The 25,785-nt window shown below is 45.4% G+C and overlaps 2 protein-coding genes across 2 annotated transcripts; both read left to right on the plus strand.

Annotated features, from left to right (window-relative positions):
- Nucleotides 1-1,537: 1,537 nt before the first annotated feature.
- Nucleotides 1,538-5,920, plus strand: nfil3 (nuclear factor, interleukin 3 regulated). Its single transcript, XM_028973526.1, has 2 exons — nt 1,538-1,809; nt 4,081-5,920. Exon 2 carries the CDS (start codon nt 4,248-4,250, stop codon nt 5,589-5,591), a length of 1,344 nt encoding a protein of 447 aa, XP_028829359.1. The 5' UTR covers nt 1,538-1,809; nt 4,081-4,247; the 3' UTR covers nt 5,592-5,920.
- A 622-nt stretch (nt 5,921-6,542) lies between these two features.
- Nucleotides 6,543-22,092, plus strand: auh (AU RNA binding protein/enoyl-CoA hydratase). Its single transcript, XM_028974872.1, has 10 exons — nt 6,543-6,859; nt 7,170-7,237; nt 7,331-7,418; nt 8,084-8,170; nt 9,084-9,176; nt 9,561-9,617; nt 19,588-19,775; nt 19,895-19,945; nt 20,954-21,001; nt 21,175-22,092. The coding sequence occupies exons 1-10, from the start codon at nt 6,715-6,717 to the stop codon at nt 21,250-21,252; spliced, it is 903 nt and encodes a 300-aa protein (XP_028830705.1). The 5' UTR covers nt 6,543-6,714; the 3' UTR covers nt 21,253-22,092.
- The last annotated feature ends 3,693 nt before the right edge of the window (nt 22,093-25,785 follow it).

The raw sequence follows: 25,785 nt of genomic DNA on the forward strand, positions 1-25,785 counted from the left end.
CTTTCCCCGTGTCGTGCGTGGCCGTCGGCCCCGGTGACCCGCACCCAGGGCGCCTTTACGCGCGTAAGAAGAGAGAGTTCACCCCCGAGGAGGACAAGGACGTGAACTACTGGCTCCGGCGCAGCAGGAACAACGAGGCCGCGAAGCGGTCGCGGCAGCGCAGGCGCGTCGGGGAGTTGCTCCTGGAGAGCCGCGCACTGGAGCTGCTGCGGGAGAACGAGCGGCTCCGGGCGGCGCTGTCCGCGGCCCACCGCCGGCCGGCGGCCTTCCCCTGCGTCGCCCCGACCTTCTACTACCCCGTGACCGAGGCCGCGGCCGCTTCTCCTCGTCCAGAGAGCTCCGCGCTGCCGTCGGGGGAGCCTGCGGGATGCGCCGCCTTCTGGCACCGGGACCGGCCGGGACCGAGCGGCTCGGCGGCTCCGCTCCTGCCGCACAAGTTACGGCTCAAATTCAACAAGGCGCAAAGGGCCGCTTCCCCCGTGCCCCCCGATGCGCCGTCACCACGGCCGGGCCCAGTGACCCCCGACAGGCGTGACGGCGCCCGAGGGGAGCCAAGACGTCCGGCCACGCAGGACTCCGGTGGCGGCGTCTCGTCCCAGGCCACGGAAAACGGCCTCTTGGGAAGACGCTTGGCGTCCCTCTGCAGCGAGCTGAAGGACCTGAATCGGATGCTGCTGTCAAGGGCGACACACCCCGGCGAATAGACTGAATCCCACACGGCTTCACTGCGTGGGCCCGGCGGTGTCCAAAAAAATCAGCATTTATCGTAATCTAGGTTATTATTCACCGGAGTTTTCTAACCAGGTCTGCGTGCCATTGGATGTTCTTCCCAATGCAATGAAGTGTGGCTGAAATAAAAATAAAGTTTGAACAAAGTTTGAATGTGTGCAGTGTCGGTGCGTCGTGGGAAGCGCACGGTGGCGCCGCAGCGCGTCAGTCTCCTTATTTCACAGCGCGCTTGCGTAAAAGCCACCCCGGGGCTGAGGTGGATCGAGGGTTTTTAAAGGGGGCGCGTTCCTTGAACAGGAGAGGTTATGAGGCGACGCGCCGCGCTCTTGCCCACCGGCAGAGGCCGCTGTTGCTCGGGTCACGTCGCGATTTGGACGTCGGCGTTGACGCTGGACACGTGCTGGCCAGGTTTTTTCTTTTTAAGCGGCCGCGTCTAATGCCTGGGTATTCCGGGATCACGAGGTATGATGCCAAACACAACGCCCAAAATGGAGAAAAATGGCACACGTGTCGCGTGGTGCCGCCACCCACACGGCCTTTTGTCGCGGGAAGAAGCGTTTCCGCGCATTTCGACGCCGGATAATAGGGAATTCTGGGCTCGAGTGTCCCTCGTAATTACGCAACGGGCGCCCCGCGGCGAAGTTTACACGCGGATCCCGGAGCCGACGCCGCACGCAGCCCCATTCATTTGCATCGGCCGCCCCGGCGCGGCGCGCCGATTGGCTGGAGTCGGAGGATGCCGCGCTGCGATTGGCCGCCGGCGGTGTCACTCAGCGCACGCCGCCAATACACTCCCTCCGTGACCTACTAACACAGATCCATGAGGCAGCGGCCACTCCGGCGGGGAAACGCTGAGGAGAAAACAAGGAGACGTTACCGCAACAGCCAAAAAAAAAAAAATCTCTCTCTCTCTATATATATAGAGAGATTATTTTAAATAAAGAGGAAATAAAACAGCAAAAGAAAGAAAAAAAAAAAAAGAATAGCCCTGCGCGTCGTGTTTGTGTCGCGGAGGAAAGTTGGCGAGCGAGGATGCGGCGGAATCCCTCTGCCGCCGGACCGGACCGCTGTTCTGTGAAGGTAAACGTTCGCCGCCTCATTGATGGTCGTCGGAGGGAGTTTCTGCTGCCGCGGCCGCGAAGGCGATGGCGAGCGCGGACGATTGAATAAAAGTTTTTCGCGGCCGGTTGCCGACAGTCGGGCGCCGGCCGGCGGGCGTGTGGGAGCCCGAGCTCGGCGCGGTGACCCCGGGATCGGTGTTGGGAGGGTGGGTCGGAATGGCGGTGTTTTACTGAAGCGGCGGCGCGCACATGTCTCCCCTCCATCGAAGCGGCGGGAGTTACGTCCGAACCCAACGTTCCCGCTCCCAAATCGCGGGATCCGCGTGTAAAATAAGAATAATAATAAAAAAAAAATATTCAGCAGAAGTTGTGGAAGCGTAATTGGCGTAATCGTTGCGTAACGGCCGCGGTGCGGAGGGAGAAAGCCGATCGGGCTCGTTTCATAATCCCGACACAATGAAGGAATCTGGGGCATTAGGACAAGACGGCGAGCGGCAGCCCGGCTCCCACCTCCGCCGACAACTTTCCCGGCTGCGTTTCCGTCGTCGTGTGCGGAATATTTTTCTTATATATAAAAAAAAAAAGAGCCTGTTGATTATGATAACCATCGTGGCCTAATTGCCGTAGGTTTGCTGTGCAAAGTTTAGCTTTAAGCATTTCTTTTTTTTTCTTAGCATTGCAACATTCGCAGCTGTACAAAAATGTCCGGCGTAATCCGATAACGAGACCGCAATCGCACATAATGGAACGTATTTTGTTGCCCTTATACCGCCGCCGCGGCGTGCTTGTCATTCTCGTGTCGTGGCGCCGCTTCCCGTGTCGCTTTCTGTTTTGTTGTCCCTGCTCAGCCACGTGTGGTGATGGCTGCTCCGCTTCCTTTGTTCCCCGATCTCGGGAGACGCGAGCCGGGGAGCGCCGAGCTTCCACCCCTCCACGCCTCTTAAAAATATTAACAGTAGCAGCAATAATAATATTATTATTACGGCGCCAGCGAGCCAATGGGACACGGGCAACACCGATTCGGGGGAGTTTTAAAGTGGCGCGGCGCTGTGAAGGTCATCGGCAGTCGCGGCGTTCGCGCTTTCAAATATATATATATATATATGTATACGTATATGTACTTTAAAGCCTTAAACGCTCGTTCTGTGCATAGTAATGTTCCCAACGTCGCGAAACGCGCATTGCCCGCGGCACGTAAGCGCGCTCCGGCGATGACATCACCGCGTACACGGGAGTCGCGCGCCCGGCCGGTTGCGTAATGCTGGGCGCTTCGTGGACGCGCCGTCGGAATCGGGGGTGGGGGTGACGTTATAACGAATGAGAGGTTGTTAAAAGAGCTCCGATCGTCAGATCTGGACTTGGTACGTGCTTGTGCCAAAAGGTGGAAGTGGGAACTGCCCAAGTATCTGCCCCTAAAGGTCAAAATGAGAGTGGTGACACTGATGCTAACAGCACCAACCGTTCAGAGGATGAATACAAAGGAACCTTCTGTCTGGCCGGCATGGCAGTGGCCCAGCGGAGGTGGTGTTCTGGTCCTGTACGGCGACCTTTTCGTCCGGTTAGGCCCCGTTCAGTTATCAAATCAAAATAGGCGTGGGCTGGGTGGAAGGGGTATTAAAGCGTGAAAATTATACCCCGTACATAGACCCAAAAGACACATTCTTTAAAACAGTCATTGAATTAGACAGTAATCTAATGTGCAAAATAAAAAAAATTCAGTGTTTCTGTATAAAAATGTGGACCAACCTGAATGCTGGTTCCAAACATCGTTTCATTACACCTAAACTTAAAATTAAATTAGTAGTAAACCCAGTTCCTTCATATTGCTGATTCATATCGTTTATAAGGATGCGTTGTGTAACCCTGCCCGCACAGGAAACTTTGCAGAAACTTGTACATACACAGCATCATGTAGTATTTTTATTTAAAAAAAAGAACGTGTCGTTTGTTCTGATTCAAGTTTAAGTAGTTTCAGCTACGTACGGATTAGACGGTGCATGGTGAAACGGAACCCGTAAACAACCCGTTACAGACTGACACAAAATGCACGTGTGCGAACAGGGGACGCAGGCAGTGCGAGAGCAACAAAGGCAACTACGCCATTATGCATTATCCGAGATGCTATTAAAGTAATTGTCCAACACACCCTAAATAAGTCTGTGCTCTGACACGTGATGGACGACTCAATTATGCCCTTTTGTGAAGTGCAAATGCAACGTCTGTTCTGAGGATTTTTTTAAAAACCTATAAACCACTAAGATCTGCTGTTCTTTCTTTTCTCCTTACACAGATATTTCCCAGGCTACTCGGGACATTGCCATCATTCGGAGCTGAAACCAGTGAATGAAAGACTTTTTTTTTTTTTTTTTTTTATCCTTTGGGATAAATTACATCTGGTCACTATGAGTGCAATTTAACTTTTTTTAAATGTAACATATAATCACTGTTAATTAGAATATGCAGACCATTAAAAAGGAGCATTATGCAGCGGAGGATGCCCTAGTTCTAGCTGTTGCCTTACAGAGTGCAGACCGGGACCTGGTTAATCAAAAACTGTCTGCGGTGCCCTTCAAAGGCAAAAGTATGTCTTGCCGCCGGAAGAGAGAGTTCATCCCGGATGAGAAGAAGGATAACCTATATTGGGAGCGACGCCGGAAGAACAACGAGGCGGCAAAGCGCTCCAGGGAGAAGCGGCGGCTCAACGACATGGTGCTGGAGAACAAGCTGATGGCGCTGGGCGAGGAGAACGCGGCGCTCAAGGCCGAGCTGCTCTCGCTGAAGCTGAAGTTTGGCCTGGTCAGCGCGGCCGCTTATGCCCAGGAGGTGCAGAAGATCTCCAGCTCCACAGCTGCACTTTACCAAGACTTTGTCTCCCCCGGCCCCGTGAATGGGCCCTTCTCCCGGGAGCTGGAGCCCGGCCGCTTGGCCAGCAGCTGCATATCGGTCATCAAGCATTCACCCCACAGCACCCTGTCGGACGGGTCCGACACCGGCGCGGTCGCCCGGGGCAGCCCTCTCATGGGCCCGTGCCGAACCCCGGAGATAATCAAGCAGGAGCCGCTGGAGAACGGCAGCTACCCACGCGGACGATCGAGCCCCTATGAGCTTTACAGGACCTACCTGGCCAGCCCCTTCCCCGGGTCGTACTCCCAGGCCTCCCCGTTCCTGCAGATCACCAGGTCCTCCAGCAGCTCGCCCCGGACCTCAGATGGAGACGACGGGGCCGTGAGCAAATCCTCGGATGGGGAGGACGAGCAGCGGGTCCCCAAAGGCCCCATTCCAATAGGGGCAGATTGCAAGAGTGTCATTGTCTCAACAGTCAAGGTGCCGGACAGCCATTCATCAGCCCTGCCCCATAAACTGCGCATTAAGGCCCGGGCGGTGCAGATCAAGGTCGAGGCCATCGACCCCGACTATGACCCCTCTGTCAAGTCCACGTCACCGGTGGACATGTCAGCCAGGGGACCCAACGCCACACCCGAGTACATGCAGTCGTCCCTCAGCCCCCTGTCCCTGCAAATGTCTAACATTCAGAGCTGGACCCAACGGCCCGAGCACTGGCACAAAGATCAGCTGGAGATACCGCGGGGCGGCGGCTCCTGCGGCTCCTGCCCCAAATCTCCCAGCCCTGTGGCCGACAAGGGCGGCCCTTACGGCGACTCTGAGAACTTGTACTTGAAACGGGGCATTGCCGACCTGTCCGCGGAGGTGTCCTCGCTGAAAAGACTGATAACCCACCGCCAAGGGTCAGTGATCGAGTCGACCAGGAGCACTACTGAACGAGACTCGTACTCCAACTGAGCGCGCACCTTCGCACGATGCCTGTTTTTTGGGGTTTTTTTTTTGCCCCCACTGTGTTTTGTTACTGCACTGTGCAACTCACAAGTTGCCCCCCCAAAAAAAGCTGCAGTTGCAGCAATAAATGGCGTGTTGTGCACTTACTGTATGTAGTTTGGCGTGTCCTCCGGACGACTCCGTCTGTAGCCCAGAAGCCAAATGGCGGGCCACCGTACATGCAAGGTCATGTAAACTTCTCACGTTTTGTTGTGCACAAGTTTCCTTTTTCTTTCTGTTTACAATTTAATGTTGTTATTTTTTTTCCAGTTTACAATAAATGTAATTAAGCTCTGCGTCAGTCTGTGACCTTTCACCCCTACCAAACATGGCTCTGCGAATTATGATTTTTAATCAAAACCTGACAAGGAAGTTGATTTAAATAGCATTATAACTACTACTAATAATAATGATAATAAGACAATGACAACTTGAATATGAACGTAATATAATTAAGCAACGAACAGTGTGTGTTATATATTCTCCTTTGTTGTCCCTGGCTGGTGGAACAACTTGCCCTGCTTTGTTCGACTAGCCGAGACCACCACCAATTTTAGGAATAATTTGAAAACCCACTTGTTTAAACGGGTCTAACACACACACACACACACACACACAAAACAAATAATCAAAACTCGTCTAGCACTTAACAAATCCCAAGCATGTTCTATTATTGACAAGTTAGGCCTTGTCAGGCCTCTTAGTTTTGTAACTCACAATATATATAAACAGAATGATAATTGCTGGTGTCTTTGGATAAAAGCGTCTGCCAAGTAAAGTAAAGTGTGTATGAGTGAAACAGACTTGGTTAGTTTATAAGTGTGTTCTGGTCATTCTGGCTCTGTTTAATGGGGCCGGACACCCCGGAAGCTGGAGGTCCCGCAGATAGAGGAAATCCCGTCGGACACGGTACCGAAACAGCGGGCCGCTCCTCCGGACATTTTCACTGGTGACCGCAGAACGCGGCTGGACGTTCGCGTTTCGTCCCAGCGCAGGTCGTAAACGCCATTTAAACGCGTGGAGCGAGTCACGTGGCGCGGACCACGTGACGGGTTCAGAGTTCAACGTCGGGACGCTGCGGCGGAGCGGCATGGCGGCGTTTGCGGGCTGCAGAGTCGTGCTGCAGGCGTTGCGGCCCCGAGCACCGCGGCCGGGCGGCGGGACGCGCCGCTACAGCTCCGACGCCAGGTCGGGCGACGACTTAAGCGTTCGGTATTTGGACGGCGACGACGCAGGTAGACGTTGTAACTCCGCGTGTGTCCGTGTGGCGTTGGGCGGTTCGGCAGCAGTTTTATTTAAAAAAAAAAAAAAAAAATCCCCCAGCGCACCAGCTGTCGTGTTGGCGTATCGTAACTATCGCAGTTAGTTTTCACCTTGCAGTCGTGACCCGGGCCTGGTGCGCCTTGCCCGACCACGCCCACAAACCACGTCACTGTCACTGTCACTGTCACCCAGCTTTGATAAAAATGTCTTCTCTTGGTCTGACTGAAATGTGTGCGTGTGGCAGGTTTTCTCAGCTTAAAAGCATAAACTCTTACTTTTTAGGGATTGTTGTGATTGGGCTCAATCGCCCCAAAGCTAAAAATGCCATCAGCAAAGGTCTCGTTAAAGGCGTAAGTATTGTCACAGGTGATTTAATATTTAGTATTTTTATTCATTTTTACTTCAGGACTTGTCAGATTTATACTTTTTTATTTATCTTTCAGATGTCAGAGACTCTAGAATCTGTCAGGAAAAACAACAGAGTGAGGACTGTTGTACTTTGCAGTATGGTGCCTGGAATTTTCTGTGCAGGTAACGTTGCAGTGAAATTTTCATTGCTTTCACCTCTTGTTTATACCATACTTACTGATTTAAAAAATCCTGTAATTCCTTAAGGAATTAAGATGATTTAACCCTAAACCACTTTTGATATTTATGTACTATGTCAATAAAGGATTTTTATTTGGCTGTGTACATCTGTACTCACACATACACATGTACACCTACTAATTTAGTTACAAAACCGAAGTCAAAAGACTATGAAATAACACACACAAGGTTATGTAATAAACCAAAAAATAGCAAACATGGAATAAAAAAAAAAATCAGGGAGCTTTTGCTGTGTTGGCAGAATTTCACACTCTTCCAACAATCCTGAAGGTTTTTGCTGAACATTTCCTGATCTCAAAAGCGACTTTTAATGACTACAGTAAACAAAGCGACTCTTGAGTGGGGAAAAAAACAGATTAATCAAACATACTTCACTTTCTTCAGCTACAAAACAGAGTAAAATGTTTCTCGCCTTCACCACCGACTTTTGTCTAGTAGTGTTTTGTATATGACCATAAATGTCTCTAAAATGCATGCCGTAAACTTATGTTCTGTTCTAATAATAAAATAATATACAGCTTCTATCAATTGTTCAACTGACATCGAAGTGTCATTTGCTGTGAGTATTTTTTTTTGCTTCTTGTCAGGTGCGGACCTTAAAGAAAGAGCGAAGATGCACCAGAGTGAAGTAGGACCCTTTGTTTCCAAAGCGAGGGAACTTATAACTGATCTTGGTAATGCCTTCTATTCATGGTTTGGATTGTGTGCTGGACCTAAAATGCCAGATTTGTGTATTTTGCACACCACTTTATGACCGTAAAGTGGAACTGGTTGGCCTAAGAGAAACCAACCTGCTATCAGAAGGTTGCTGGTTCGAATCTCGAGCCGCCAAGGTGCCACTGAGCAAAGCACCATCCTCACACACTGCTCCCCCATTGTTAATTTCATGGTTAAAAGCAGAGCACACATTTCGTTGCGTCACCGTGTGCTGTGCTGCAGTGTATCACATAGACTATCACTTCACTTTCACTTAGATTGTGTCACAATCCTGTGGGACTGTTTTAAAAAGCCACATAACATAACTATTCATATACTTCCATTTTGTAAGATTGAAAATGTTGTTTCAGCAATCTTTACTTCTGTTTTTTTATGTTGTTGGGTGTTAATGTTGAATTTAACTGGCATTGTACATTCATTTAATTTCCACCTTCTTACTCCTGAGAAAACAGCTGAGCATTTAATGTAGGCTAAAATAACTTTGCATCATTGATATCAAATTATGCCTTGTAGACATCTGCTGTATGAATTCTTGTACATGCAGAAATGGAAATAACAGGCTGTAAGTCAGCTGGACGCTTTTATTTAATTCATTATATATTTTATGGACTTTGGTATTGTAGACCAATAAAGTGTAGAGAGGCCAATTTTTGTCAAAAATATATTTTTTTCTGAATACAGTTACTTCATATTTATACATAAAGTATTATTTCATATATATTTACTATTTTCTGCCTTTTTTTTATTTTTAAATCCTCCTTCCAGTTACTCTATGAGAGGGACTGCCTCAGTCCTGCTATGTGACGCATTAGGCTGGAGAATTCTTGTCATCAATCTTCTTGCTAGTGATGGAACGTCTTTGTGTTGTAGGTAATCTTCCAATGCCCACCATCGCTGCGATTGATGGTGCAGCTTTAGGCGGGGGGCTGGAGATGGCACTGGCCTGTGACATCAGAATAGCTGGTAGGTCAAACATTTGAGCTGCTTGTGAGTAAAGTTGAAATGGTTCATACATGTGGCTACGGTCAAATTATAATCCCTAGAATATAGTTTGACATGCATTTACCCCAGTCCAAATTGTCATGACTTTAGATTATCACATTTCAGTCACTTTGTTCACTCTTTCTCCCAAACTAGCTCTTTATTTCTGAACAGTGGAACTGCTGTGCTATATTTTAGCTTTTCACACAGTTCTCTTATGTCATCATATTAATCAGAGCCAGCATCTGAACGAGAAGATGTTTTAATATTGTCATTGATGTCAAAGTGCATCAGTTAATATTATTAAATGTACTTTTCTCTGCATCTAATGTTGCAAACATTGAGTGCAGGCTCTTGTTCCCTCAGCTACATCTGCGAAAATGGGTCTGGTTGAAACAAAACTAGCAATCATCCCTGGGGCAGGTAAGACTTTATTTTATTGTTTTATGCTAATGTGTTGCTTTTCACATTGACTCTTAAAAAGTTAGGAGGTTCGACTGACAAGTCACTGGTTCTCAAAAGTAACCCAATGGACAAATGATAAACAAAACTGCAGCTAACTAACTAGTACAAGCTGTAGGTCCATATTCAAAGTAGCTTGGCTGACATGGTGGCTCAATTTTATTCAGTTGGACAGTTTCCCGGGGAACCAGGTCATGGGATTTTTTTTTTCTCCCTTTTACAGCATTTGCACATAACACTGTATTTTAACTATGTGTTTTGACTGTCTTAGGTTTGAATGGTAAAAATGAATGTGGTTCTACCCTAGTCAAATGTTTTTAATATTGCATATTTTGAGTGTAAGATAATGTATTTTCCATTCATACAGCGAGCCATTGCATCTGTCACTTTTGCTGTCTTCGCTTGACCACACTTGAAACGCATCCAAGGAATTTTTTAATAAAGTGAGATTATTGATAGTTACCTCACTCTAAAAATACAGAGACTGCTGCATGTCTGTCTGGCACTGAGACCAGGAAAGGAAACACAAGCAGAAACAGTGATCGGTTCAGACAGGGTTGAAAAGCACACCGTTCTTTCTGTGTTCTCATGTTTCACTGCCGTTTAAAGGCTAAAAGGTTTTTTTTTTTTTTTTTTTTTTTTTTTTTTTTTGACATAAATAGGTAGGATGTACATGCGGCATGCTGATTTGTAAATGAAAATGTGCTGGCATCAGTTTCTGAAAGGTAATACTTCAATACTTGCGAGGAAGGACCACTAGATGCTACCAGAGAACATGTGCCATCTAGATCACTGTAAACTCCTATTTTGTGAAATTACATTTTATAATAATGATAACACATATCACAAATACGGCTAGAACTATCATATATTTTTGTATTCAAGTACTTTGATAAATCATAGTTTTGTGTTTTTAAACTGTTTCAGCAATGTGTTATGCAACATAATAGGCTTCTTAAAATGAGCAAGCAATTTGCTGTAAGTTTTTAATGCAAACTCAACACTTATTAGATCAAAGCCTAAAACCTTTGTCTGATTGGCCCCAGAACTAAGGTAATTTAAACAACCTTTCTGTAAAACATTTATAATGTACATGAAAAAAAAAGATCTATGAAATACAACTTTACATACAGATGTTAACAGGTATTGGTTCTTAGTTTTATTTTAATAAAAAGAAAAAGTGGTGTACACCCTGTTACAAAAAAACACTGATCCGACAGTGTTTCGCTTGACAGAACTTAAAAGAAACATTTGTGCTCATTTTCACATCAAGTTATCGAGCAATTGGAATGCTTTGCATGTTTTCAAGCTATGATTTTTTTTGGGGAGGGGTGGAAATTTCTCTGGTCTGACAAAGCATTAGAAAGGGGAGGTAACCTTTCCCTTTATGACGACATAAGGGGAGACATTCCAGCTCCGACCATCTGAGCTGCCACTCTCTGAACGGTGAAGCAGAATGATCAAAGCACTCTTTATACATATCACCATTTCTAGCCACTGCAGTACCATAGACAGGCTAGGGGAACTCGAATTAATGTTAAATAATCTCACAAAGTGAATTCATAATAGGGGACCTTTAAATCTGATTTTGCGAAGAAAACCAATCAGGATGCTGTTTGTCTGTGGAAACGAAAACGCACGCAATGATACTCACATACACATGCTTTCTCTCTCTCGCTCTCTCTTTTTCTGTCATGTGAGCGTGTGATGCAAGTGTTACTGTCTCACATGCATGCTCTTGTTTGCTTGCTCTAGTTTTGGGATATTTTTTGCAATTTGCATTAATATGTGGGAGATTCCGGGAACTTCCTGGAGGTTGGACACATCTGTCAGCCTTGTGTCTTTGTTACGTAACGTAAAGACATACACAAAAGATGCACATTTCTACCTTTTATTGATCTTGAAAAATGCCCGAGGCTGATCACTGAGTTCGAGTTAAAAAATTTTCACGATGACACATGCTACAAATCCTCTTGTAAGTCGCTTTGGATAAAAGCGTCTGCCAAATAAAGTAAAGTAAAGTAAAGTTAGCAATCATATGGTGAAAATATGGTGCCTTTTCATGTATTGCAACCGATATCTTAATTTTCCGCCACTGCCATAGATAGTACAATCAATCGCACCGGCTTAAAACATTGCAATGTGCTTCATTTAAAACAGTCTGTGTGAAACAATGATACCAGTACAAAGCGGGAGTGATACGACAATAGATGGACTTTGGTGACTAATTAAACAAAGAATTGACCTTTTTACCATTTGAGTTACTCGAATACCCGTGTCAATCCTACAGCCCTGTGCTGTAGGCACAATGAATTATTGTCATAAAAAGTTGTAAACATGTTGGGAAATGTGAGAACATGGCTCCTACTGTGAATATGCAAATTAGTAGCCAGGAGAACCAAGTAACAGGGCTTAAATGTTGTATTGCCCCCTTCTGGTCCCCATAAGCTATGGTTTATAGAATACGGTAAATGGAAGGCTAACTGAACGAACTGGGCAACATAATTACATATAATGCATATTATTAAAAAATTGTAGGGTGGACACTGCCGGCTTTCAGAAAAAAAGAAAAAAAAAGTCTGCTGTCAGTCAGGGCTTGCGTATGCTCGGGCGGGTAGATATGTTAATATCTTCTCAATTTGACCACAGGGAAATGTCACATAATTAGTTGAAATGCTACGACTGCTGGGAGGGGGAGCCTGGTGTGTACCATAAACACCCCTCGCCGTGTTTCCTGGTGCACAGTTAAATGTCACAACTGAGCCGCCTCACGTGGAGCGACCCTGTAGAGGTGGGGGCCGCCTTTGTGGTTTTAATTGGGCTTATGTCACTGCTTTTGTCTGTCTGTGTTGCAGCTTGTCTGTGGATTGGGGTGACCTTTGTTTCCCCTCACTTCTGTGCCCGTCGGGACTTTGGCTCCTGACATTTTACCTTTTTCCTTCTCATGCTCTCGTTTATCTGTTCCAAATCACGTTCGCATCAAATATCATTTGTATGCCAGGCAGACAACCCCCCCCCCCCCCAAGTGACCGTATTGTGTGCTTGTTTATGGTTAACGTCGGCTGAATGCTTGCTGTTGACATGCAGTTTCCTGGAGAATGGTGGGGATTCTTTATTCTTTTTAGGATACACAGCAACACCTGTAGCTGCAGCAGAGCTACGCCGCCCTGACACGTGGAGGCCGAGAGATAAAGTCGGAGCGGGTGACATGAGAAGGCAGCCTGTTGCAGGCTCTCACTTCTCGGTGAAAATAGGTCAGCACAGACTTGGCTGCCGTCCACGTCTTTAGGATTTATTTGTGGCGCTCGGATCCCTGGAAGTGGAGGGGTGAGGCGTCAGCAGTACAGGACTTGTGATTTATTTTTATAATTTTTTTTGGTTTGGAAGCCGCCCCGCTCCCTGCACCGTAATGAATTTTTCCTGCATGACCTTTTATTTAAGCACGGCACCTTTGCGAGGAGGAGCACGAGCAGCTGAATCTGTAGGCAGCTTGTGGCGCTGCCTTCGCATCCATCACCTCTCTTGCATTTTGCAGATAGGAGTCCAGAGACGATAAAATGATGAATCTTTTCATATTTGCCTCTGCGACCAAGAAATGCCTGGATTTTTTTTTTTTCACGTCATGTGAATTAAATTACATTTTCTCCTCGTGCACGGTCCACTTTTCTCTCCTAAGGGAGCGTTTTATCATAAGGCAGACTAGTGACTGAACAGTCACTGTCCCAGGTTCCAGTTGTGCTGACACCAGACAGCGGCTCATATGAGCACAGGATTTACTAATAAATGCAAATAGCAAATCTTGTACGGTCAATAATAAGTCAAAAATAATGGTATTTAAATATATGAAATCTGTTTTTATTTGACTGATTTTAGGGCTTTGGGCGTGGATGTGGTTTTCATTTCAGATGAGTGCAGCAGACAGATGGTGTTGTAAAGCTCTTCTATCTGCGTATAACGAACAGCTTCGCTTTATTAATTATTATGTTGCCGGTGACTATTATAAATATGCGTGAATATTCATCTATTGTGCGCTGGGCCTGGCCTTTAGTAATAGTCTGCCTGGCTGAGATTTCTGATCTCATGAGAACATCTTCAGCTCTCTGTGATCCACATGTGATTATGGTGTCACCGGATCCATGAAGGATTCTTATGTTTCACGTTACGAGAACAGTTTGCACAGTTTAACAATTCGTTAAATAACAATGACATGAATGCATATTCTCTGTGCTCCCACACTTTGTTGACTGAGCTAGGTGCAAAAAGAATTTGAATGAAATTGTCTTGAGTGCGTACAGAACCCTTATTGAGCGCCATAAAAATATATTTGCCTTGTGTAAATCAGCGTTTATTACTAGTATGTTTTCATCAGCTGTACAATTTGTGCTTACCGTGAATAAACATGTAAGAATCACTCAGCGTGTGTAATGCTGACACGTTGCACCATGTTGCTTTAGTTGCTTTAAAACTCTCTTAACTGGAAATGGAGGCCTTTCATAATTGCAGTAGTTACCTTGGAAACATTCTTTTGAAAATAGCCGCTTGTTTTTTACAGCGTGGGGGTTTTAAATCTTGCATCATTATGGTAGCTGCACTCTTGTGATCTGTTCACTTCTGGAGAAGGGACAGTCATGCGTTTTGTTTCTTTTGTTTTAATACAGGAATGAAACTTTCCTTCCATCACAACATATTTAGTTTGGTGAATCGCGCTTTCATTCAATTTTATGGATTAGAATAAATTCAGGACTAATAGCTTTTTCCTGAAAACTTTTCCCATTTACCGCCTTCAGAGAGCAGTTCCTCTCCATGTGACACTACAGATCCACTGACCCACTTCCAGCTGCTTCCCATCACACTGCTGCCTGGCCCAGATACTTCATTACGCTCTTGCTTCATTGAGGCATTGTCTTATTTGTATTGTTTTTTCCTCATATTTGGTCCTGCCTTCCTCTACCCGTTAAGCACTGTACTGATGCTTAGCTGGAATCTGGCTGGTCGCAGGTCGTGATGCACCTATCAGAGCTTTTGCATTTGTATTTGGGGGCGTGGCATGGCTGAGTTAAGTAACGCTTGTTCCATTGTCCACTGCACTGGTGGGTATTTGGGTGGAGGTTCTGCAGTCTTCAGATCATCTCAGATAACTGAGCATACGCATGTCTCTTTATACAAGCCCCAGTTTGTTAGCCTACTTTACCAAGCTCCTGAAAATTCCTGTGACTCTGCAAGTGCTTCAGCCTGTAACCTCCAGCGAGACTTACGTCGTCTTTTTTCCTATCCCATTACAGTCCGCATCCAGTTTGTCATCATCTCAAATTAAAAGTAGAACATTTGGGGAAAATCCAGCCAACAAATCGACATCTTGGCAAGCATGACAGGAGATGAGTGAAGGTTGGGGTGGGTTCTGTATAAACACATTCAGGTTGAATAAAAAATGGGCCTGGAAATAGATCTGTGCTCAGTAAAGCCTTGTTGCTTGGTGATGAGCGATGGTAATTTAAGCCGTGAACACAGTCCTTACTCAGAAAGTGGGCCAAACTCCGCAGCATAAACAGGGGGAGGTTGCACTAGTGGATTATATTACATAAGTGCAGTCAATCTCAAAGTGAAGTTTACTGATATAAGTGTTAAGTAGCATTAATTTGCCGTAATGACGTTTCCTTGATGTTTAAGAGTGACCTGTGAAATGATACTATAACAGTGTTGCCCATGACATCAGTGGTAACAGTACTGCCATTTCTGAGAAATTCAATATATTACAAGATAGTACATGTATTTTATTAAAGCATTTCACATTGCATATCATAGCGTGTATGACTGTGTGTGTGACAAAATTTGAATATGTAATTGAAGAAGCAAAAAAAACTAGTAAAATCTTTCGAATTTTGGTTGGTTTAAATTAGGTACCACTCAAGAATGCTTTTCACACACATTTTTAATGGGGCAGTGGCAGCCTGGCGGGTAAGAAAACGGACCCATAATCGGAAGGTTGCCGGAAGATTCCCGAGCCACCAAGGTGCCACTGAGCAAAGCACCGTCCCCACACACTGCTCCCCGGGCGCCTTTCATGGCTGCCCACTGCTCACCAAGGGTGATGGTAAGTCGCAGAGGACACTGTGTGCTATTCTTCACGATGACAATACTGGACTCTGGTGTATTGGTAGTATATTACTGTGGATTTCATATATATTGCAGAAATTAAGATTGGGCCCTAGTAGACTTTCATATTATTATTCATTATATTATTGTCACTTGTGATACACAGCAGCACAGCACACGGTGCACACAGTGAATTTTGTCCTCTGCATTTAACCCATCACTCCGAGTGATCAGTGGGCAGCCATGACAGGCGCTTTGCTCAGAGGCACCTCACCTTGGCGGCACCCCTGTGGATTATTGAACTAGATTAGTGACTTGGGGTCATAGTCACTGAGGCATTAACAAAGCGCTGTCTACAAAAAAGCCTTTTCACTTTTTAGCTAAAAACCAAAGCTCTGTGGTTTTAAAAATATCACATGCTTTGACTGTCTTGATGGTAGGGTGGTAGTAGCCTAGTGGGTAACACACTCGCCTATGAACCAGAAGACCCGGGTTCAAATCCCACTTACTACCATTGTGTCCCTGAGCAAGACACTTAACCCTAAGTTGCTCCAGGGAGACTGTCCCTGTAAATACTGATTGTAAGTCGCTCTGGATAAGGGACATAAGGGCGTCTGATAAATGCTGTAAATGTAAATGTAAAGTGTCACAAGTAAAAGAATTTTCAGCGAGGACATCAGAAGCTTTTGTGCGGTTGTAATTTTGCTTCATTGCTTCACCTTCAAACACACTTTTACACACTTTTCAGCCATTACGTGCGTGCCACACATCTGGCATGCAGACAGCGTGGACGAGTCGGTGCCAACGTTTGTCAGAGTCACATGTGAGCGGTGTGTTACCATGAGAACAGGGTGTCATCAGAACTGTTAGGACCCCTTCATCTGTTCCGCAGACAAGATCAGCTGTGTTTGTATGAAGACCAGTAGGCCACTGGAGAGGAGGTCAAGCTCCTGAACCGGGGCAGGGTTGTGTTTGCCAGTTCCTGGAGTTTAGTTTCCTCTGAACTGCAGCTACAGACGCTGAATGGCTGGCTCACTTTCAGTTGCCTTCAGCTTTTCTGGGAAAGGAGGCAAGTTTAATTTGCCAAACACACCCTGCAGCACGGGGGAAACAGTGTAACGTGGCCACAGTCTGTCAGGGTTTTGGAGTGCATGTAGAGTCTGTTGGTTTTGGCTCTTTGTGCCATGGCCTGGACACAGTTCTTTTTTTTTTTTTTTTCTCTCTCCCTTGTCTCTTTCTCTCTGTTCCTTTTGCTCTAATTCTTTATCATGATAAAGCAATTACGATGTGATGCAAGGATGTCTTCTGTCTTTCAGAATCATTTAGAGTGGAGAAAAATAAAGTTACCCAATGTTACGCAAAGCCCTCATGGTCACTTACCAGAAGACATTCTGTTCCATTTCAGCCTGTTATGACACCTTCATTCTCCAGCATTATATAACATTATACAAAGTAATAGACAGAGTTTACTGTTGGAATGTAGGCAAGTGTCATTGTAATTAAACCAGACATAAACCAACAGGTCCTCAGAAGCTCACCAATCCTACTTCCTTTTTTGGTGTGATTTATGGTTTGGTTTTAATGGTTCGTTACCATTCCTGAGGAAGCTGTAGATCTCCACAGAGTTAGCTCTCTACCAGACATGCACATGCATCAGTGGTGGTACCAGGTACCAGGTTCCTGTGTCTTTAGAAAACAAATCTGAAGAGGTTTGTGGATTTGAGGAATAGCGTATTCAGGGGACAGGGAAAGAGTCAAAAGTAAGGAGTGAAAGGGGCCAGACTTCATGCCAAACTCCAGAGAAGCAGTGGGACTTTCTTCATCGGTGCCCTCTTATGCAACGTGTCTCTGTTACACCATCTGTAAACACAGTTTCCCCAAAGTGCTTGGGTAACTATCCATTGTGTAACAGTGTCAAATGATTGATGTCTGGTTATGTTTCATGAGAAAGTTATGGCCTGTGGGTATGTTCAGTTTTCCAGATGGTCGGTCATTCAATGGTCACAAGTTTAATGTGTTGTAGCCTTTCAAATTATGGTATAAACGTCAGAACTGACTGTCATAAACTGTTTTAACTGGATGTCATTTCCTGGTTTGGTATGTTAAGTAAGACTCTTAGTCATCACATTTCTTCACCAACCTTGTTGTTTGAACAAAAGACATTACTAAGCTGCTGGAATTACCTGCCTCCTGCTATTTCTGAAGTCGTCTTAATCGCTCAAATGATTGCACATGCGTAAGCATCCACAGCAGGCCTTGAAAATGTGTGCATTTTATATTAAAAAATAAAATGGGCACAATAAAGCGGTAAACAAAACAGGCCACGCAAGCGAACTGGCCGACGTGAACGCTGAAGCCGGTTTAAACAGAAATCTGGCCAGATATTTTTGTGCGTTGCTAACTTTGCGATATAGTTTCAGTGGTTAGCATGGAGCTCAGTGCTAATCAGTGCAGATTACTTGTTCACCGGTATAATGATTTGAATGGGTGTAGGATATCAGGGTGTAGGATATTACACTGAAATGTGTCTCTCAGAAGACTTGGCGAAGCATGCACTGGTCTTTGTGAGTAAATACGTGAAGAAAAGCTCCGGTTTGGTAGTCACAGCTACAGCAGAGCCTGTACCCGGACGACTCGCTTCATTTCCGATAATGCAGAAGTCGTGTTGTGAAAACTGCGATGCAAGTTTCCACCGGTCTCATCCGTGTACAGAGGTGACAACGTAACTGTATCTTACTTCCCCAAATTGTACTGAAAAGAGAATGTTCTGAAAGAGAAACCCCACCGCAAGGTTTGTGGTTACTGGTTACACTTAAACCCCCTGCCCAAGAAAAAAACAGGATCGTGCTGTCACCAGATTTCCTCCGATTCATATGAATCTGCATGTGCACTGCTTATGCGCTTATTTTTTTTGCCTCATGCAGGAATGTGTGTCATTACATCCACAACAAGCAAGTTTATTTTTACCCCAAGAAGTTCCCTAAATGAGTTACACGGCATGGCACGGCACTGTAAAACTGCATGCGTCGGGTTTCACCACATCTGCGTCTCTGAAAGCTCTCCTAGCAGGGTCGCTTCTGTTGTGCCCATCTGCAGAAGCTGAGCTTCTTCACATGTTGTGTCTGTGACCAGGTTTCAGACTTTGGGTTCACCATGAACCAGATTAGGCTGTAGGATCCCGCCACCGCTGAGCTCAAGGGCACCATTGTGCGGGGATTTAGTTTGTGGTATTTGTGTGTCTGTCGTTTTGTTTTAAAATTATAGAAGGTAAAACTGCCTAAATGTACCTCCTCCTCCGTCCTTTGGCTGATCCTGTTAGGGGTCGCCACAGCGGACCGTTCTATCTGTCTATCCTCACAACTGATGCCGAATGCCCTTCCTGATGCAACTCTTCCCCATTGACTCTGGGCTTTTTTTATTAATAACAATGTTAATTAATTTACATTTACAGCATTTATCAGACGCCCTTATCCAGAGCACTTACAATCAGTAGTTACAAGGACAGTCCCCCCTGGAGCAACTTAGGGTTAAGGGACACAATGCTCAGGGACACAATGGTAGTAAGTGGGGTTTGAACCTGGGTCTTCTGGTTCATAGGCGAGTGTGTTACCCACTAGGCTACCACCACCCTCTATTAATAATTAAGGCAACACACAACTGATATTTGGATCAATACAATATTTTTATATGTGGGATCATGATTCTCAGCAAATGTCACTCTGGGAAGTTTTTGATCTGCATTGACGGGCTATTTAATTACACTCATTACTGTCGTTATACGACGATGAATTCATCACATCTTTGATAATACGGCTTACTTCCTGTTCCGCATGTTTAGGGGGCACTCAGCGTCTCCCCCGAGCCATCGGCGTGTCTCTGGCCAAGGAGCTGATATTTGCCGCACGGGTGGTGGATGGTTCGGAGGCTCGTGCTCTGGGGTTGGTCAGTCACGCCGTGGAGCAGAACAACAGCGGAGATGCCGCGTACCTGAGAGCCCTGGAACTCGCCCGGGAATTCATCCAACAGGTACTGCACCATTCACAAGAAAGGGCAACTTATTACAGTAGAAACACGTTGTTAATTCTGACACCCACAAATGAGAGGAGACAATGGAGATGATTTTCCATTTTACATCTTTTGTTCAGGGGCCCATTGCAGTCCGCATGGCAAAGTTGGCCATCAATCAAGGCATCGAGGTAAGAGTTCTGATCACCAGCCATGTGAAGGCTCAGAAAACCAAATTCTACTTTGACTACTTTTCTTTCACTCCCCTCGTGTCTATGAGCATATTGAAAGGGCTGTTTGGAAGGCAGGTGGTGTGCTGTGAGATCCTTGCTGATTTCAAAGCCATGAGGGCACCTTAGGGGTCCTACCCACTGGCCAGACCTTAATTCAGTTGACTGGGAGAAAAAGGCAGAGGTCTCCACCAACAAGGTTCTTGCATTCATGCGATATGTGGCCCACTTGAAAGTCTGAATGAAGAGCTCAAGTACAGACAAGCAAGAATAGAATACCAAGTATATTTTTTCCCACTCTGACTAATGGAAAATTGACAATTGCATCTGGATTTCAATACAGCAGAGACCTGCCTAGCTGCTGAGCTCTACATCTGCAGACGTCTGTCTGTTTGTCTAGAAGGTTTGGTGAATTCAAATACACAAAATCAAGCACATTATTCATTTAAAATGTATGTGACAAATTGCTTTGTCTCCTTTGTAGTGGTTATTGTGATTTTAAACTTCTAACTATATTGAAATCTCTCTCCCTGAACACAAGAGGTCCTATTTTCGTTCCAGTGGCCAAAATGGTTCTTTGGTGAGATTCTTTGTGAAGTATAAGTGCTTAAAACAGGGTTGTTTTCCCTGTGCCGTGTGCCACAGAGGAGATATTTCTGGCTCCGTAAAATGCCAAGGTAACCTATGAAAGTAGGTCTCCAGCACTTGTTGTCATGGGAGAGTTTTGCGGATCTTCTGCTGTGAGCATTTTTCTCCTGGTGTTTCACACTTAACAAACCCAGAGAGGTTAGTTTTACTTGGTTTTAGCTGCGCTTTAGATTGGCAGCTATTCACGATGAGTGCAGCCCTTGTGAAAAATAGATTATAGATCTTGGGGAGTGACAGCACCGTGCGACTAGGAAATAGGTCAAGAGGCTTCAAACTTCCTGTGCTGCTTCCTTTTAAGTGGTAAACTTTTTTTCATTTCAGGTGGATTTGAAAACAGGATTGGCCATTGAGGAAGCTTGTTATGCCCAAGTAAGATGCTCGTTGTGATTTTATTCCCATTTAAATGGATTTCTGATGGTCTTTATTTATTTTATTTTTTTTTAGTATAAAAAATTTTAGATATTACATACAAACATTTTGGTTTGTGTTTTGGTTTGTTCATGAGAAGCACAAGTCACTTGTGCACTTCTGTTGTTTCCTAGGTGATTCCAACCAAAGACAGATTGGAGGGACTTGCAGCTTTCAAGGAGAAGAGGCCACCACGCTACAAGGGAGAGTAACGCAGCCAGTCGGAAAGCAATCATTGAGTGCACTGCCGCTATCTAAAGAAAATCCTTCACCGCAGCTGTTTGATCCCATCGTGACTGCGCTGGCCGGCGGGCGCAGCTCGAGCTGACGAGGCGTTCGAACGTTCGAAGTGTTTTTTTTTTTTGGTTTTTTTCCTCCCACAGAGAAGACCAAGCAGCAATCATTCAGATTAACACTGGGTTCTACTTGTCCCTTTATTTAGCACCGCTCCTTGTACCTGTGTCAAGGCAAACATTGTTACGGGTTCGGAGAGAGTTTGTTTCCACTGGTGTTCCATTAAATAACAAAATAGTTCCCAGAACATCTTTCAGGTGCTGTTAAATCCTGGAATGAAGGTAGTGCTGCTATTGTAGCTTCCTGGTCATGACTGCTTTTAGGGCAGCAAGTAGGACAAAAAGAAGACCTTGGCCTAAACATCACAATGCATGCAGGACTATTCCCATGAGTGCAGAACCACTATTCACATTGGTTTGTTTTCAATGTATTTTGTCCTTGAATTCTTTTTCTTTCCTGTTAAAGCCTTACAGTGGTGACCATGTTGCATCCAAATGTATATTTAACTTATTAGCACTCTTGCTGTTGCATACAGTTGTCATATTAAACTAATTCAGTGGGGAAAATTGTGCTTTGCATGTAAGAAGTCCTTTTCATTATGAATGATTACCAGCACTTTTTAAAATGTGAAGAACTCCCAGATGACCTGGTTGTTGGGAAACTACTGCATCAAATCAACAGCATCCTTATTTCCTATGGAGAAAGTGATCATTGTAACTGTACTACACCTTTTAGCATTAAAATGATCACTAACCCTCGGTGGTGGTGGTGTCGTAATTCTTGGTTTGTGTAGAAGCCTCAGCTCAAGCGAGAACCGAAATGGGAATTTCACGTGGTTCTTCAAACCCTGAGTTTATTTTGACAAGAATTCCTGGAGCACTGCATAAAGCATTAGGCGTGTTTTATTCTAGTTAGAACCGATCCTACGCAGGGTCGCAGCCACTGACACATACTGGGCCCAGGACACACACACAAAATTCAGAGTTGCTAATTCATGTAGGAACCTGGGTGGTAGTAGCATAGCTGGTAACCAGAAGACCCAGGTTCAAATCCCACTTACTACCACTGTGTCCCTGAGCAAGACCCTTAACCCTAAGTTGCTCCAGGGGGGGCACTGTCCCTGTAACTACTGATTGTAAGTCGCTCTTGATAAGGGCGTCTGATAAATGCTGTAAATGTAAACCACACAAACTTTTATTCATAGTTTTTGAATTGGCTACAGATTAATAATTCATTTTAAGGCCTGTTCAGAATTTTATGTTTGGAAGTTTGAAGCCATTTATTTTATCATTTGGTAGTGACTTGAGTCGGAAGCTCTGAGTTCAGTCTGTACTTTCCCACACGCAGCCGAGCTGCATTTCAGGCAGCCATGTATGCACCCCCAAATGCCTCTTAAAGACAATGGCCTGCTGGTTAAGACATTTGCAGCATTTACACACTCACCCCTGCTTCCTTTAACAACCAACAGGTTCTCCATTAACCTGCTCCTGCTCATGGAACCGGTCTTCTTTGCAATTTGATGGCTGGAGGGATTCTCTTCTGATCATCGTCACCCAGGCAGGTCTGGACTGGACGGGGTTGTGGGGGGGGTTTGATTCTGGGAATGGTTAATGAGGGTGATGTAATACTTACCCAGTAAACTGTGAGGCAGGAAAGGTCCAGGCCTGATGCTTACTCAGTGGATGCCTGTCTGCTGAACGTCTTTTTTATCTGCACACACGGAAGTTTCTGCAGATGTGGGGGCTCATAAATCACTCTCTCAATGCGCCACGTTTTTTAGTTGCCTTAATAGTTCCTGGTTCCTCCCAGGTCTGGCATCTCGTCCCTTGAGTTTTTCAGCCCAATGTCACTGAGAACAAATTTAAATTACACAACGTTTGGATTGTGTAGGTTCAAGTTCAAGTAAACTTTATTGTCATCTCTTCTATATATTGTGTAGATATACAGAGAGACGAGAAGACCTGGCTCCAGTTTACACAGTGCAACATAAAAGTAGACAACAAAAAACAGATGCGTCACATGAAATACAATATATAAATAAATAAGATACAAAATATACATTTTAGCTAAAAATGAAGTGTTAAAAAGTGACCAGTGATATATACATGTTTAGACTGTGCAAGTTATTGGTTTGACAGTACAGTTATTGGTTTCAGTGCAACAAGAAGAGGTAGTCCGTATAGCAGCGTGTGCTTAATTGCAGCAATGAGGTGTAAAGTACAGAGGTGCAATAGAGTTATGAGTATGCGTGCAGGTAGTGTGTTCAGGAGCCTGATGGCTTGTGGGAAGAAGCTATCACACATCCTGGAGGATCGAGACCTGATGCTGCGGTAGCGTCTGCCGGATGGGAGGAGTGTAAAAAGTCCATGTGATGGATGTGAGGGGTCAAGCACGATGCAGGAGGCTCTGCAGCCATTCTCATGCACTCGATTTAAGTGTGTTCACTATGGTCACTCCTCTCCACGGTCACTCCAGATTGGACAGACTGCTTTAAAACTCAAAAGTTTTCTTACTGACTCATTTAGCTGTTTCCAGTTAAAACTGGTGACGTGCGTGATGGTCACAGAAGAAATCCTGTCCTATCTTAAAGTGACATCCCTCACACACAATCAGCAGCCATTTGCAAGCAGAAAAGATTTATTTCTGCTCCTGATACCAGGCAAGGGTAAAGATTGTCTTTTTTTCGTCGTCTGGCATGGGTGAACTGGCAGAGGATGGATTATAGAAGGGAGGGGTGTTGCTTGCCTGGTTGGTGAGGTCATGGGGGCTGAGAATGCCAGCGAAAGTGTTTTTTGTCAAGTTTTGTTTAAGAATCTACATCATGCTGCACTAAAATCTGTCCAATTTTACGTTAGACTTTTCCCGCCTTCATTATTGACCTCCATCTCCAAGTGATTAAGACAAAAGAATGCAGCATTAAGCAAACAAATGGCAAATTTTTGGTGACTAGTCACATCCAGCACCTCCAACAAACCTCCAGATTTACTGTGTAATATCTGGCCTGGAGCACCACGGCAGAGAGAAGTGCTGACTGAGTGTCTGTCTGTGTCTGGCAAATCAGTCCCATTGTTGCTGTTCCCTGTGCTGCATCAGGCCAGGGTTAAAACGGCCTATCTGAGTGTATGCAGAAAATAAATGCGGGATTTCTCGTACACTTCCCAAACCTCAAACTATTTCATGTCCGTGTGTGTGTGTGTGTGTGTGTGCATGCAAGTATCTGTCTGTCCCAGCTGTGACCCATATTTCTTTTCTTTATTGTTTTTTTTTTTTTTTGCAGATGTTCCCATATTCAAGGCATCGGTGCCTTTGTTGATTTTCGAAAATGTGTAGCTAGTGTGCTCTGATAAGCCGACCATATCTAGACCACGTGCTGAAGCCAAACACCGTCTGGAGCGGCACGTTATCTTTTTCCCGGACTGTAAATACTGTCAGCCTTGATTTTGTGTGGAAATGCTTGCATTGTCTTTTCCCACATGCACCTGCGAGTGTCTTACTGTAAGTGAATGATTCACGCCGCCACCCTCACCCTCCACTATTTTCCACCAAGAGTCGGGCGGCTGAAGCTCGTGGCAGCATCTGTGCCACGCTGTTGTAAAGGCTGGATGGAGTCTGATGCAAGTCCACACACGTGGAGCAGGTATACAAGCATGGGGTGCCCAGTGTGCCACGAGGTTTAGGCCCCAGAGCCAGTGGGGACATTTACATTTACAGCATTTATCAGACACCCTTATCCAGAGCGACTTACAATCAGTAGTTACAGGGACAGTCCCCCCCTGGAGCAACTTAGGGTTAAGTGTCTTGCTCATGGACACAATGGTAGTAAGTGGGATTTGAACCCGGGTCTTCTGGTTCATAGGCGAGTGTGTTACCCACTAGGCTACTACCACCGCTACCAACACGTAGGCTACCTCCTCACCCCTCCCGAAGGAAAAAAAAGAAATCGGCCGCATTCCTTCTCGGAATAGAGCGCTACCGTGAAAAGACTTTGCACCTTCACCCACCCCAAGTTCCGAGTGATAATAAACCACAGGGTGGGTGGGAGGTGGAGCAGAAACTATGCGCTGCCTTTCACTCCCGGCAAGAGGCGGTGGTTTTGCATGCTGAGGTTCTACCGCTGGCAGCTTGTCAGCAGCAGCTCGCTGGTCAGCGTGATGCACGATGCGTTTTCCGTAAAAGCCACGGAGATCTGCAACGTGTCTTTGCGTGGGCAATAAGCGAGTTGTGACTCATTTAATTGTGGAATATGCAACTTTTTCCAAAACCTCACTCTTAATATACCGACCCCCAGCTGCTAGGACTGATCTGTGCCGAGCCCCTCCAGCGCTTCTCTGTGTGCTTTCACCATTACAGAGATCATGGCGCTGAATGACTCAAAGGCTCAACGTGTTCCTGCTGTGGCATGAACAGTATGTTCCACTCATTGGCTTTCTGGAGGTTTATGGGAGATAATT

The sequence above is a fragment of the Denticeps clupeoides genome, chromosome 3, assembly GCF_900700375.1.
Source record: "Denticeps clupeoides chromosome 3, fDenClu1.1, whole genome shotgun sequence".
In the NCBI taxonomy this organism is placed as follows: Eukaryota; Metazoa; Chordata; class Actinopteri; order Clupeiformes; family Denticipitidae; genus Denticeps; species Denticeps clupeoides.